We start from the raw sequence: 12,811 nt of genomic DNA, 5'->3' as shown, positions 1-12,811 counted from the left end.
TTATTCTGTTTTTAAAAGTTGTTTTTGGCCTTAGAGCATTCTTACTTGTGGAAAATCTGGTCATATTAATGTTCTGAACTCTGAAGCTCTTATTTTTAGTATGTCCTAAGTTAGGTAAATATTATTTTATATTTTATATCCATAATAACAAACGTTTACTGAGTTATTTTGAAAATAAAACACTGTGTTTGGTAGTAGGGAATAATTAATGAAATTAAGAGGTGATCCCTTCCTTGAGAGAAGAATTTATAATTCTGTAGCATCCATGGTCACAAATAATACAAGGTAAAGAATTAGTCAACTAAAGTGTTGGGAATAGGATGACAGAAATAGATTATATTTGGATGTAATTAGCCTTAAGTTACAACTTGGAGCTTGGGTGTTTTGGTATGTGATACCCCTAAATACTAGCCCAGCAGTATTTTTTTAATGAGATATAATTGTGTAAAACAAAATAGTTTCAGGTATATAACAGAATGAGTCAATAAATTTATATACTGTGAAATAATCACCACAATAAGTCTAGTTAACACCCATCATCACACATAGTTACAAGTTTTTTTTCTTGTGATGAGAACTCCAGACCTACTCTCTTACCGACTTTCAAATACATAATACAATATTATTAACTATAGTCACCATGCTGTACATTACATGCTTAGGATTTATTTATAACTGAAAGTTTGTACCTTTTGATCACCTTCACTCATTTCATCTACCCCCAAATGATATGCATTTTAATACAAAAAAAGAAACAATTTTGACCCAACATCACATCAAAATGAAACTATTATCAGTTAAATCTGCATATCCTTTGGTTACAAAGAAACTTGTTTTCTTAAAAAAATTAGAATGTATTCTACAACAATTTTTTAGCTCTTTGCTTTTTGAATATCTAGGGTATTAGACTGTTCTCTGTATAACTATGTGGTCAAACTGTTGCAACACAAAGATGAGAACTGGAAGATAATTCTCCATGGGTCCCTCATGTTTCCACCTGTCTTATGAGCAGAGGAACTGTCTTACTCTTGACTGTCTTTTTAAGGATGTTTGTATAGTGAGCAGCCTTAGAAGACAGAGATAGTGACTCCCTCCGAGCAGAGAGCAGTTTTGCTCAATATCTAATGTAATAAAGGCAATGTCTTCCTCTGGGGAAGTGTTCAAGGAGGTTTGCTTGAAGCTCATTTTAAAAGCCTGGAGTTTCCCAAGCTTGGGATTCTTCAGCTATAACACCAATCCACTGTGTGCACATCTACCTGGACAACTACACATCTTAGAGGATGGGGGTACGTGGAACCAACACAAACAAGAAGCTCATGCTGCATGCTGTGTCACTAGTAATAAAGTTCTTTGTTTCTGACCCAGTCTTTCGTCTTCTGACAGAAAACAGTATGGTAAGCTAAACTGTTAGTTTGCAAGTAAGGTAAAAATCTTAGACACTTCACAGTCCTTGACAATGAGAATCTGTTCCCCACCTCATCACTGCATTTAGATCCATTTCAGTAGATTATGGTAGACAGTATCCATCCTCACTATCTGCAATCTGGGGACTATCAAAATTTTGACAATTCATAAGAAAACGGTATCTATAGTAAGACAAAACAATTGTGTGATTTAAGTTTCTAAAGAACAGAATGGAAATAGCCAAGTAACAATATAACTAGATCACTTGCTTTTCCTCTCCTTCCACGTTCGTTCCCTTAACTGCATTACAGGGTTGGATTATAGAAATGCTTACTTTAATTACACTTAAACTACATTTAATTATGATTGAGCAAATTTTAAGCTCATAAATAAGTATATAGGAAGTTCAAACAACACACAATGTATTAATATTTGAATATTTTACCAGTAGCATATGATAATTATTTTAGTTGGAAATATGTGTTAACATGAAGAAAGTTAAAAAAAAAACAAAAACCTTAATCTAGCTTATAAAGAAAAACTAGATTGCTGATCCAGATGAAGTGATTCTTCTGGGCAAATATTTTAGCAAGTCTTTTTACATTTATTCCCTAATTTCCATCTACTCGAACAGAGCTTAATGAATTTTATCTAGTCATCACTTCTACTGAACATGGCTCATACCTATGCTAGAGAGTGGGCAACAAGCAGCACCTAAATTTCTGGAACTTCTTTCTTCTTTTTTTTTTGGGGGGGGGGACGGCGCCATGTCACACGGTTTGCGGGATTTTAGTTCCCGGACCAGGGATCGAACCCGGGAACCTGGCAGTGAGAGTGCCGAGTCCTAACCACTGGACCATCAGGGAATTCTTTGAAACTTCCTTCTACTGGAATTCTTATTATTTCCATATTTCTCAACATGGTTGATGGCATCACCACCTAGAGTCATATTTAACTCTTCCCTTCTGTATTAATTTGCTAGGGCTGCCATGACAAAGTACAAAAATTAGGTGGCTAAAACAACAGTAATTTATTGTCTCACAGTTCTGGAGCCCAGAAGTCTAAAATTGAGGTGTTAGCCGAACCACACACCCTCTGAAAACTGTAGGGGAATCCTTCCTAATTTCTGGTGGTTTTCCAGCAATCTTTGGCATTCTTTGGCTTGTAGATGTATCACTCCAATCCTCTATCTTCACATGGCATTCTCCCTGAGTCTCTGTGTCTTCACATGGCAATCTTCTTATAAGGACACCAGTCATATTGGATCAGGGGTCCACCCTCCTCCAGTATGACCTCATCTTAACTAATTATCAATACATTTGAAATGATCCTATTTCCAAATAAGGTCACATACTGAAGTACAGGGGGTTAGGACTTAACGAATCTTTTTCAAGGTGACACAATTCCATCCATAACACCTTCCCCTCACTAAAAAATCGGATAAGTCATGAATCGCTAAATCTGGTTAATCAACACTAAATCTCCTTAATATCTTTCAAATCAATGTCTTCTCTCCTCCACCAGCCACTCCACCCTCTCCATTCTCCTCCTTTACACACACACACACAAACCTGTTCCATTCTCACTGTTTCTACCCTTAATCATCAATTCTCTTCTGCACTACCGAGTTTCTTAAACTATCTCATCTCCTTGGTTTCAACCACACATCCCAAAACCATTTATGCTACCACCCAGATGATCTTTCTAAAATGGAAATCTTATCATGCTATTCCTCTACTACCACCACCACCATCCTCTTCCACTCTCTAGCAACAGACCTTAAAACTCTTCAGTCATCTAAAGGAGAAACTGATATAAAGCACTCACTTCATCTTTTTGCCACTCTCTCATATGCACTCTATCCCCCAGCTAAACCAAACTGCTTACTGTTTCACATCTCTTTGCTTTTACATATGCTGATCCTTATCTAAAATGCTCTTCCCTTCCTGAACACTTGACATATTTTACTACCTTTTAAACTCCCTTGACGCACAAAGAACTGTGAACATTTTTTGTGCTACTACCCTTCTTATGTTCCTATATTATCGTACTTATCACATGGTGTTCCAACGCTACATGCGTTTTCTTCTTAACTACACCTGAAAAGTCTACCTCAAGGTCAGACATCTTTTGTGCGCCTAGCACCTAGTACGTTGTCTGTTCCATAATAAATATTACTGAATTATATTTTTGGTAGTTTTTTTACCAAACTCTGATGAAACTTTTGCTTGAAGGGAAAGATTTAAAAATGTGCTACCAGAGAGGTTAAACTAAAAAGCAGCTAAAAAATAATTTAGGAAAAAGAAAGATTTTTAAAAATCGCTGCTTGCTAAAGAATGATCAGAATAGCTTTAAAATATTTTAAATGAATTACTCACCACATATCTATTAGAATGGCTAAAAAAACATTTTAAACTGACAATACACCAAGTACTAAAGAACATGTGGGACAACTGGACCTCTCATACATGGCTGACAGGAATGTAAAATGGTATAAGCCCTCTGGAAAAGAGTCTGCAGGCTTCTCATGAAGTTAAATATACACTTACAATATGACAGGGCCATTCCACTCCTATTTAACCTAGATAAATTAAAACTTAACACTCACACAAAAATCTGTACACAAATGTTTGTAACAGCTTTATTCATAATCGCCAAAAACTAGAAACCTAAATGTCCTTCAGTGAGTGAATGGATAAACTGTGGTACATACAAACAATGGAATACCAGGCAGCAATAAAAAGGCACAACCAAATGGATAAATTCTAAAGTACATTATGCTCAGTAAAAGAAGCCAGTCTCAAAAGGTTACGTGCTATATGACTGGTAAAAACAAAACTATAGGGAAGGAATGCTTAACCATACTCAGTGATTGCTGGGTTAAAGTTAGGAGTCAGGGAAGAATTTGGCTACAAAGGGACAGTACTAAGGGAATCATCTGGTGGTGACAGAACTGTTGTGCATCTTGAGTGTGGTAGTACCATGAATCCATAAATGTGCCAAAATTCATAAAATTGTAGACCAAAAAAGATTTAATTTTACTGTTATGCAAATTTAAAAATAAACAAATGTATTACTTCCTAGGCATGAGGATAAGCTGCTCTTTTCCTCTACTCCCCTATACCTTACCCTTAGACTTGAAGAAGATTACTTTACGTGAGGAGAAAGGTGGAACAGACTAAAAGAATGACTTTGAGGTGGAAATTCAAGGAGTTTCCTAAAACATTATGGACATTTATCTTAAAAGACTGAATTAGAAGATAATGATCTATAATTTTAGAGAAAGGCAAAGGCGAAGAGGTACTGAAGAGTAGAGCAAATAGACCTGAAAATTAAAGAATGGATTGTCTTCCTAGCATTCGCCTCCATCCTATAGTACCATAACTTTATAATTATATCTGCATTTGATTTGCTTTTTCATATGTTTCGGCAACACACAAAATGATTGAAGAAAAAGTATTTAATTTTAAGACGATATAAACCCATTTTTATTTCAGTATTCCAAATCTAAAATAAAAGGATTAATCAGTTGGCTGCAGTTTTTGCATCAAAAGCTGCAGAATGATGATGAAGAATTTCTTAAAAGTCTGGTGGAATTTAATATTGGGGTTAAATGTAAAGGGAAATTAATACATTTGAGTAAATGATATTCAGCATATTTAATACTTCGCACCTGTCTCTGCTTGCCTGTTTTTCTTCCACCGCCTGCTCCCCTTCTCCCTGTTATTGCTTCCTCCCTTTTCTTCCCTGCCCTCCCAAACAATGTGCCATTCCCTTTTCCTCCTCAGTACCTTCTAGAAATTTGCCACAAACCTAAATTATCTAACTGCTTTTAGGAATGACTGCATAAAATATAGTTCGTTTCAAAGGCTGTGAATTTAAATGTGACTAATGGTCAAATTCAAATACTGTGGTGCTCTATTTCTAAAACATGAGAATAGGAAATAGAAGTAGTCTAATAAGACATTTAGTATATAGCTAATGTAATTAACACTAATTTACAATTATTTTTCAAAAAAATTATGTGTGTCATTCAAATTATAACTTTTTCAATATATCTGGCTACTAATGTGTACTTAGAATGCTGAATAAAGTCAAAAATATTAGTATTATATTTTATAAAATAAAATACGTATATATTAACAAAAAACAGGGCCCTAATCAGTCTGTGAACAATTTTTTGTAATAGTAATTCACAGTAATACAAGTAACTATGAATCTTGCAGCTTACTGAATGTATACCCTGAGTTCCAGATACTTAAGTTTCCAAGAGTAATTTCCCTATCTTAGGCCTTTGGGCTGAGATTATGTGAATAAGTCTTCTACTGAGATGGAACTATAGAAATAAGGTGTTTGAGAAGACAACAGCTCTTTGCAGTTACTGAACAACTGATGGTCTTCCATTTTCTTTTGTCCATTTATAAAACCAGAATAACCTTTGGGTTAACTCTAAAAGGTGGTGTGAGCCACATGCCTGTGGAAACACAATTTATAAAATGCTCCCTTGTGAACCAACAATTAAGGCAAACATATTAATATTACCTTTCTGCTGCCTTGTTTACTCACCTAAAAAAGATGGTCAAAAATGAAAATTTGGAAAAGGGAAAAGAGAAGAAGTTGGTGAGTAGAAAATGGAACACCTGGCTATTTGGTAACTACTCCTTGCAGAAACACTCTCTGCGTTACAAAATATCTATTTGCTGAATTTCATCCTTTAGAACTATACTGAATGCCAAAAAGAATACTTTAAAATTCTCAGTATCATTCTAACAAACTTCAGAAGCATCCAGTGTTGGAATTTGGGGGTATTAATTAAGAAATCATTGAGTCATAATAAGAATGTAAAAGAAATATTGCTTCTGAATAACAGTGTAAAAGAAAACCTCGCCTAAGTTTTCAGACCTGCAAAGAAAGATTTCTTTTAGCTAAACTATTTATGATAACATTTTAAACCATAACTTGTAAATATAAATAAACTTAACATGAAGTTCCATAAATGAGAAAAGTGTCATGTTAGACTTTTTTCTAACATAAAAATCAGTTCTTTAAATAGTTCTCATTTTTTAAGTTATATAACAAATATTTTCTTATATAGAACATATAGATGATAATTCTGAGGTTAATATAATGTAATTTTCAATTAAAATACAAAATTTAGCAAATATTACTTTCTTTTGCTCTTGGGAAAAATGAATTCTAGGTTCCTCATACTAAGACATATTATTTCATTAGTATAAGATGTGAGTTGTTATTATTCTTCACTGTTTCCTGAAACTTGTTCAGCCCTGGGAAAATCTGCTTCATACTTCTTTTTGAGATTACTTAAATATGTTCGTAAACTGTCTGGATCCAATTGAGAGTTTCGAGCAGTTTGAATGAGCCTAGTAGCTAGGTGGTACACAGCTCTCTGTCTTTCCATCTCAGGGGTACTCCTTTGGCTTTGCTGTTATTGAAAAAATATAGATAAAAATTAAAATATGAATAGTATGATTTTTATTTTGGCAATATTCTACCTCCTTTCATAGAAATAAGAACTCAATGGTTAACCAGTCCCTTTGGATAAGTCAGCCCCATCCAACTAGCAAATCATGTACCAGAAGAAATAAATATTATTTTGGAGAATAAAATTTCTCATGAGTATTTACTACTTTATGACAGATCCTTAATCCTTGAAAACCACTTCACAATGAAAAAAAAAAATCTGCTAAACGGACAAATATCTCAACACAACACCAAAGAGTAATAGAAAATCCACAGAGTTATGTTCTACAAACACTTTCTCATCAAAAAGGTATGGGAAAATAGCACTCTGCTCATTGCTATGCAGTTTTCATAATTTTAAATGTCACTCAGAGTACTACTCTGTATCTCCTACTTTAATTCCCCAACAGATAACCTAGTGGACAGAAGTGGGTCATCAGTAAACTGCTTGTCCCTCAAAACAGTTCATATACAGGATTGCTAGAGCCTAAAAGAAAATACTGCCTGAGGGGTAAATTCTATTTTTAAAATAAGCAACATAAACTGCTGGTTGAAATTATGTCTTAACTATACTTACAAACTATACTTAAGGATACCCAAGAAATAATGTTTAAAATGGGAATCTTCTAATACTTTGGAAGACCTTTAGATATTCAGTCCTTGAATACCTCCCTTCAGGGTTGGGAGTATAGCTAGAAAATTCTTCATTCATTTCTTTGCCTGAGCTAGATAGAGGAAGCAGCATTTTCAATCTTAACTATTTATGTAAAGACTTAGTTTCCATTCACTAAGGGAAATACAATCCCTTCAACTCCTCAATAGCCAAGAATTCCAGATATTTCTCTACTTTCACTATAGGAAAAATGAATACGACTCCGTGAGGTAGAATAAGATTATCATATATTGATCCATCCATCTATTTGATACACTGATTGATCAACTATCAGTTTATTATTTAAATGACAGTTATTGAATATCTATTAGTATCTATATTCCAGACCCTATAACTTGCATTCATGACTGTGGGGGCATACAAAAATCTCATCCTGACATGATAATGAAAGTCAAAAAGCTCAGTCTTACAGTGAAACAGACATGTTTACAAGCAACTGATTAATCATGAAAAGCCGCATAAGAGGGATATAAAATGTTCAGAGGACAGAAAGTTCACTTCCAGCTTGTGTCAAGAAAAGCTTAAATAGGATGGAGTATTTGAAATGAATCTTGATGGATAGAAGAGCCTAGAAGGGAGGGCATTCCAGATGGAAGAAACAGAGAGAGCAAACACATTAAAAAGTATGGTACACAATCAGGTCAAAATGATGAAATGACAAGTAATTCAATGTGGCAGAAATGTACGTTATAGTTAAATTGAGTAATGTTATATAACACTGAGGTAAATAAACAAAGGGAGATCATAAAGCAGTAGTTAACAAACTTTAGTTTGCTTAAAAATCATCTGAAGACTGGTTAAAAACGTAAATCCTTGAGCCACAGGAGACCCTTGAAAATCTGGGATGGTACCCAGTATCCCAGGTGATTCTAATGTAGGTAATCCTCAGATTACATTTTAAGAAATAAACATAGAAGACTTTCAACATTAGGCTAAGGAGTTCAACTTTTATTTGGTAAGAAACAACTGAAAATTTCCAAGCAGGAAACAACATAAGAACTATGCATTAGAAGAAAATCTGGTAGAAGTATGTAGGATGGGTTGGAAAAGAGAGAGAACCTACTGCTTAGTCCTAATGAGAGGTAATTAAGAAGAAGGATTCATAGCTCTGATGGGTCACTGGGAGATCTGAAAGTGAAGAGATGAGAAGATTTTTCAAAAGATGATAAATTTAATTTTGAACCTACTGAAGAGTGAAAGCATACATTAAGATTTCAAGAAGAAATATGAATAAAAATATATAGATTCAGAGTCAAAAAGAAATGAAAATGGAGGCTGAGGAAAGGTGAGATCACTAAGAGTATAGAATTTTAAACAAAGAAACAATGGTAAAATCTTAGGAATACTTCTATTAGGTAGGTGGAATAATATAAAGCACTAGTGAAGAAAGGAAAGAAGTGATAATCAAAGAGGTAGGAGAATGAGAACATCCAGGAGAGGACAATTCCACAGTAGCCAAGACAGGGAAGAATTATGAAAAGGGAAAGAAGGGTAGTGCCAAACGCCATAAAGGGAACAGGGAAGATGAGAAGTGAAAAAAAGGCCATACGATTTTATGAATAGTTAGTATTTAAGAGGAAACCTTCTGTAGAGTGATGACAAGATCCAGTTTGCAAGTGGAAAATGGAAGAAGCAAGTATAGATTACTCTTGGGAAACTGGCAGTAAAAGGAAGAGAAATATAGTTTGAGAAGGTAAAAGAAAAAAAAAAGGATTTATTGTGAAAAACCTAACCATATTCATAGGAAAAAAAAAAGGCACTGAAAAAAACACTAAGGATGCAAAGAGAAGAAAAGAAACTGATGAAGAAACTGATCTTAATCGAGATGGAAAGAAGGTAGAAAAGTTAACCTTAAAAAGGTTGAAAGGTAATCTCTTCCTCTGAGATAGGAAGGAAGAGAAATAGGTGAAAAACAGAAATTCCAAAATAGAATTCTGAAGGAGGAAAAGGTTCAAGGACTCATCAGGATGACCTCAAGTCTCTCAAAAAGTATAGGAGGTAAATTTTTTTGTAGAGAGTAAGGTTATTGAGGGCTCAGGAAGAGCAGAAACATTTTGAAAGAGTTACTATAAGAAACCACATAGATTAATGGGAGAGAAGAAAAAACTATTCAGTAAAATATTCAATCAAAGTTAGTATATACTAATTTGCAGTGGCTAAAATTAGCCTGAATATATTTTGAGCAGCATCAGGAAGTCCAAAACCTAGAAGGCTACTGGAGAGGTTGCCCATAATTGGAATTTGGCAAGAGGAATTCTGAAGAACTAGGTAATGAGAGGTTCTTTAGAAGTGAAGCACTGCCAAAATTACTGGCGAAGGAATTCCAGTGGAGTAGTTAGGCAAGTAAAGTCATAAAAGCAGTCTAGGAGGTCAAAAGACTGAGGAATGCAAAAGAAAAATTGAAGGCAGGTTAAGAAAGAGTGAAAGACACAGGAAACTGTTAATACTGAAGAAAATTTCACACTGCACATAGCTTAGTTTACTGAACACACTGGATTCTTAAAACAATATAAGGCAACCTGATGTAAAAAAATTAAAAAAGATTTCCAAATTTTCAGTTAACAGATGTGAATTCAGTGTTGGATCTACTGCTTCCTAGCAAATCACTTAAGCTCTATGAACCTCAGCTGTAAAAATGCACATAAAAATAATACCTTTATTATTATCTTTTATTAGACCTAACTGCTTCATGAAGAGTTATGAGGCTTATATATGATAATGGATAGAAGAGCTCTGAAAACTATTTAAAAAGACATGAAAATGTTGTGCATAGTGATTTTTATTTTTAATGCTTACTTTATAGAGATTTCTTTTCTTACCATAAAGTCAGTGTAGCAACAAGTAGGAACTGAACTGTTTAACTTTTGTCTCCTATCTTATTAGTAGGTATGCTGGGAAAAGTTATAATAGATCAAACCAAAAAAGTTTTGAGAAGTAAAAAGGATTTTCTTTATCTAGGAATTAGGTTTTTGTTTTAAATATTTTAATTATTAATTATGTATATGTAGATCCAAGGCCATAATAAAAATGTACACTAAAAGTATTTTCTTGAATTTGAAAAACAATTCTTATTGCTAAAGAGTTTCTTACCAAAATTTGTCTGGTTATTTGGCTTGTGATTTCTTTGGCATCCAAGACAATTGATGATGGGAGTGACGACACCTCTGCAGCTTTTAATCCTAAAATTATCAAGAATGGGGCTTCAATATTATTCTTGCTGGTTTTGTTAAGTTTGTTTTAATCAGTATTAATCTTTTCTTCACAGATTTAAATTTCTTTTCTTAGGTATTTATGAACTACTTAATTCTCAAAATTAAGTTTCCCTAAGTTCTGGATGACAACTTACCAATTATGAGATTTAATTACTCGCTAAGACATGTAAGACAAATTAGAATATCAATTACCTCTGAAGATACCTCTGAGATAGCAGAAAACATGATAGGGAAAGGAAAAGAGGTAATAAAAAAATCAAATAGTAGTAATAACATTGAAATTCCAACTACAAATTCAGTTGGTTTATAGGTCAAAGGACACACGGGTTTTTCAGTGTAGAAGAAAGTGTAGTCAGAGATAAGCTTACAGCTGAATATTCATCTATCTAGCAGATCAACAAGGGAGGAATTTCTCCGAAGACATAATGGTAGGTGACTACTCTTCATGCAAATTCAAATACCAACTAGTATTCTCATGTTCCCAGATTTTTATTGTGTAAATGCCTTATAGGTTTTCTACTATGTGCTAATAGTTTATTTATTGCTTTAGAGGCAACAGAAGCTACACCAACATTTATTTAGAAGTTACTAATTGCTAGGCACTATGCTAGGCAGTTTGTATTTGACAATTCATTTAATCTTCACAAATCCACATATATCACCATTTAATAGATGAAACTGAGGCTTATAAAGATTAAACATCTGATACAAATTAAGTTATCCATTTGATTTTCCCATTTCAAATAGCAAAACAAGGATGCTATTTTTACCCTCACAAAGGTCACATTCATAGCTAAAATAATTTTTGGAACTTTATATGTAAAATTCAACTGAAAATTCCCTCAATCTGTGCAACTTTACATGTCACAAAATGATTTAGATAGAAAATATCTAACCAAGTTTATGAACACACATAATTTAGTAATACAGTCCATTTTAAGACTTAAGATTTAGTTATCAAGTTCCCTGAATCTGAAGAAAACAGAAGGATGATGCTACTGAAAGAGTGTCTAAGAAATACATAATTTTCAATTCATTATATAACTTGCAAATATAAACTAATTACATTTTTCTAAGGATAGAAACTATACTTCTGGGACTTTCATGTATTGTAATTCTACATAGTTACTGTTAATATGTTTTAAAATAAGCTTAATATATATAAAATGTGAGTTTGACATAGAAAATACAGTCTTAGATCATATAAGCACTCAAAAGAATGAGAAGGAAAGTTGCTTAGACTGACAGTCAAGTAAAGAGAAGAAAGTTTGTCTTATGAGAATATGTAGTGTTTCAGTGTATATATATAATTTCTATATGCAATACCATAATTTTTTTCTTCTGTAAATCCCTTAGAAAGTTTGTAGGTATATAAGATTGCTTCTTTATTTCTTGAGGTGTTCTTTACATGTTGAACTTCAAAATGCACGTTTTCTACATTAGGATATAGAACATCTATATGGCATAGTTCCAGGAAATGTGTAGCAAACAGTGTAAATGCCTAGAATAAACAACAATGAATATCAGTATTTTTAAATGAACTAGAAAATTTTATTTTAACTATTTAAACATAAATTTTTAGTTTAACCTTCTAAGTAGCTTAGCAGAAATGTAGAAATGAAACTGATGAACTTTGAGGCTAACGTGGTCAATTCATCTTAAAATGTTTTGAAATTTTATATTCAATGAAGAAAAAATATTTATTATGATTACACACACACACGTATGTTACGTTATGGGAAAGAGAACAAATGCCAAAATCCTAAAAAAAAAAAAAACCCTGAAGATAGTGAAAGGATGAAGTTTACCAGAAATAAAGCTATTAACTGAGGTAATCATTTATTAGAGAAGTAATCCACAAATGATATCATAACATTTCCCTCAACTTTTAAAAACCTTTACTTTAAAACTAGCTTCCTTCCATATAAGTAGTTTTGGGAAAGTGAAATCAATGGATTGTCTTAGGTATTTGAAATTGCAAAGGTTTTTGCTTTTATATTTGCATTGTGTTTGGGATAGGTACTTAAGGGGAAAAAAGGTT

At 33.3% G+C, this 12,811-nt stretch overlaps 1 protein-coding gene across 4 annotated transcripts in view; it reads right to left on the bottom strand.

Moving 5' to 3' along the window:
* Positions 1-12,811, bottom strand: part of MSH4 (mutS homolog 4) — a 147,392-nt gene that overhangs the window by 53,088 nt on the left and 81,493 nt on the right. For 2 of the 4 annotated variants that reach the window (XM_068538022.1, XM_068538023.1), the window contains 3 exons: positions 12,097-12,271; positions 10,649-10,737; positions 6,592-6,847 (listed from right to left, as the gene is read on the bottom strand). The exons of 1 other annotated variant lie outside the window; for it this stretch is intronic. In XM_068538022.1, coding sequence (XP_068394123.1) covers positions 6,656-6,847; positions 10,649-10,737; positions 12,097-12,271 — 456 coding nt within the window. In that variant the 3' untranslated portion in view covers positions 6,592-6,655. Of the gene's footprint in view, positions 1-6,591; positions 6,848-10,648; positions 10,738-12,096; positions 12,272-12,811 lie in introns of those variants that run through there. One more of the 4 variants, XM_068538024.1, reaches the window with a different exon arrangement.

Source organism: Eschrichtius robustus, chromosome 3, assembly GCF_028021215.1.
Source record: "Eschrichtius robustus isolate mEscRob2 chromosome 3, mEscRob2.pri, whole genome shotgun sequence".
Classification (NCBI taxonomy): domain Eukaryota; kingdom Metazoa; phylum Chordata; class Mammalia; order Artiodactyla; family Eschrichtiidae; genus Eschrichtius; species Eschrichtius robustus.
This window is presented reverse-complemented; position numbering and strand designations above follow the sequence as displayed.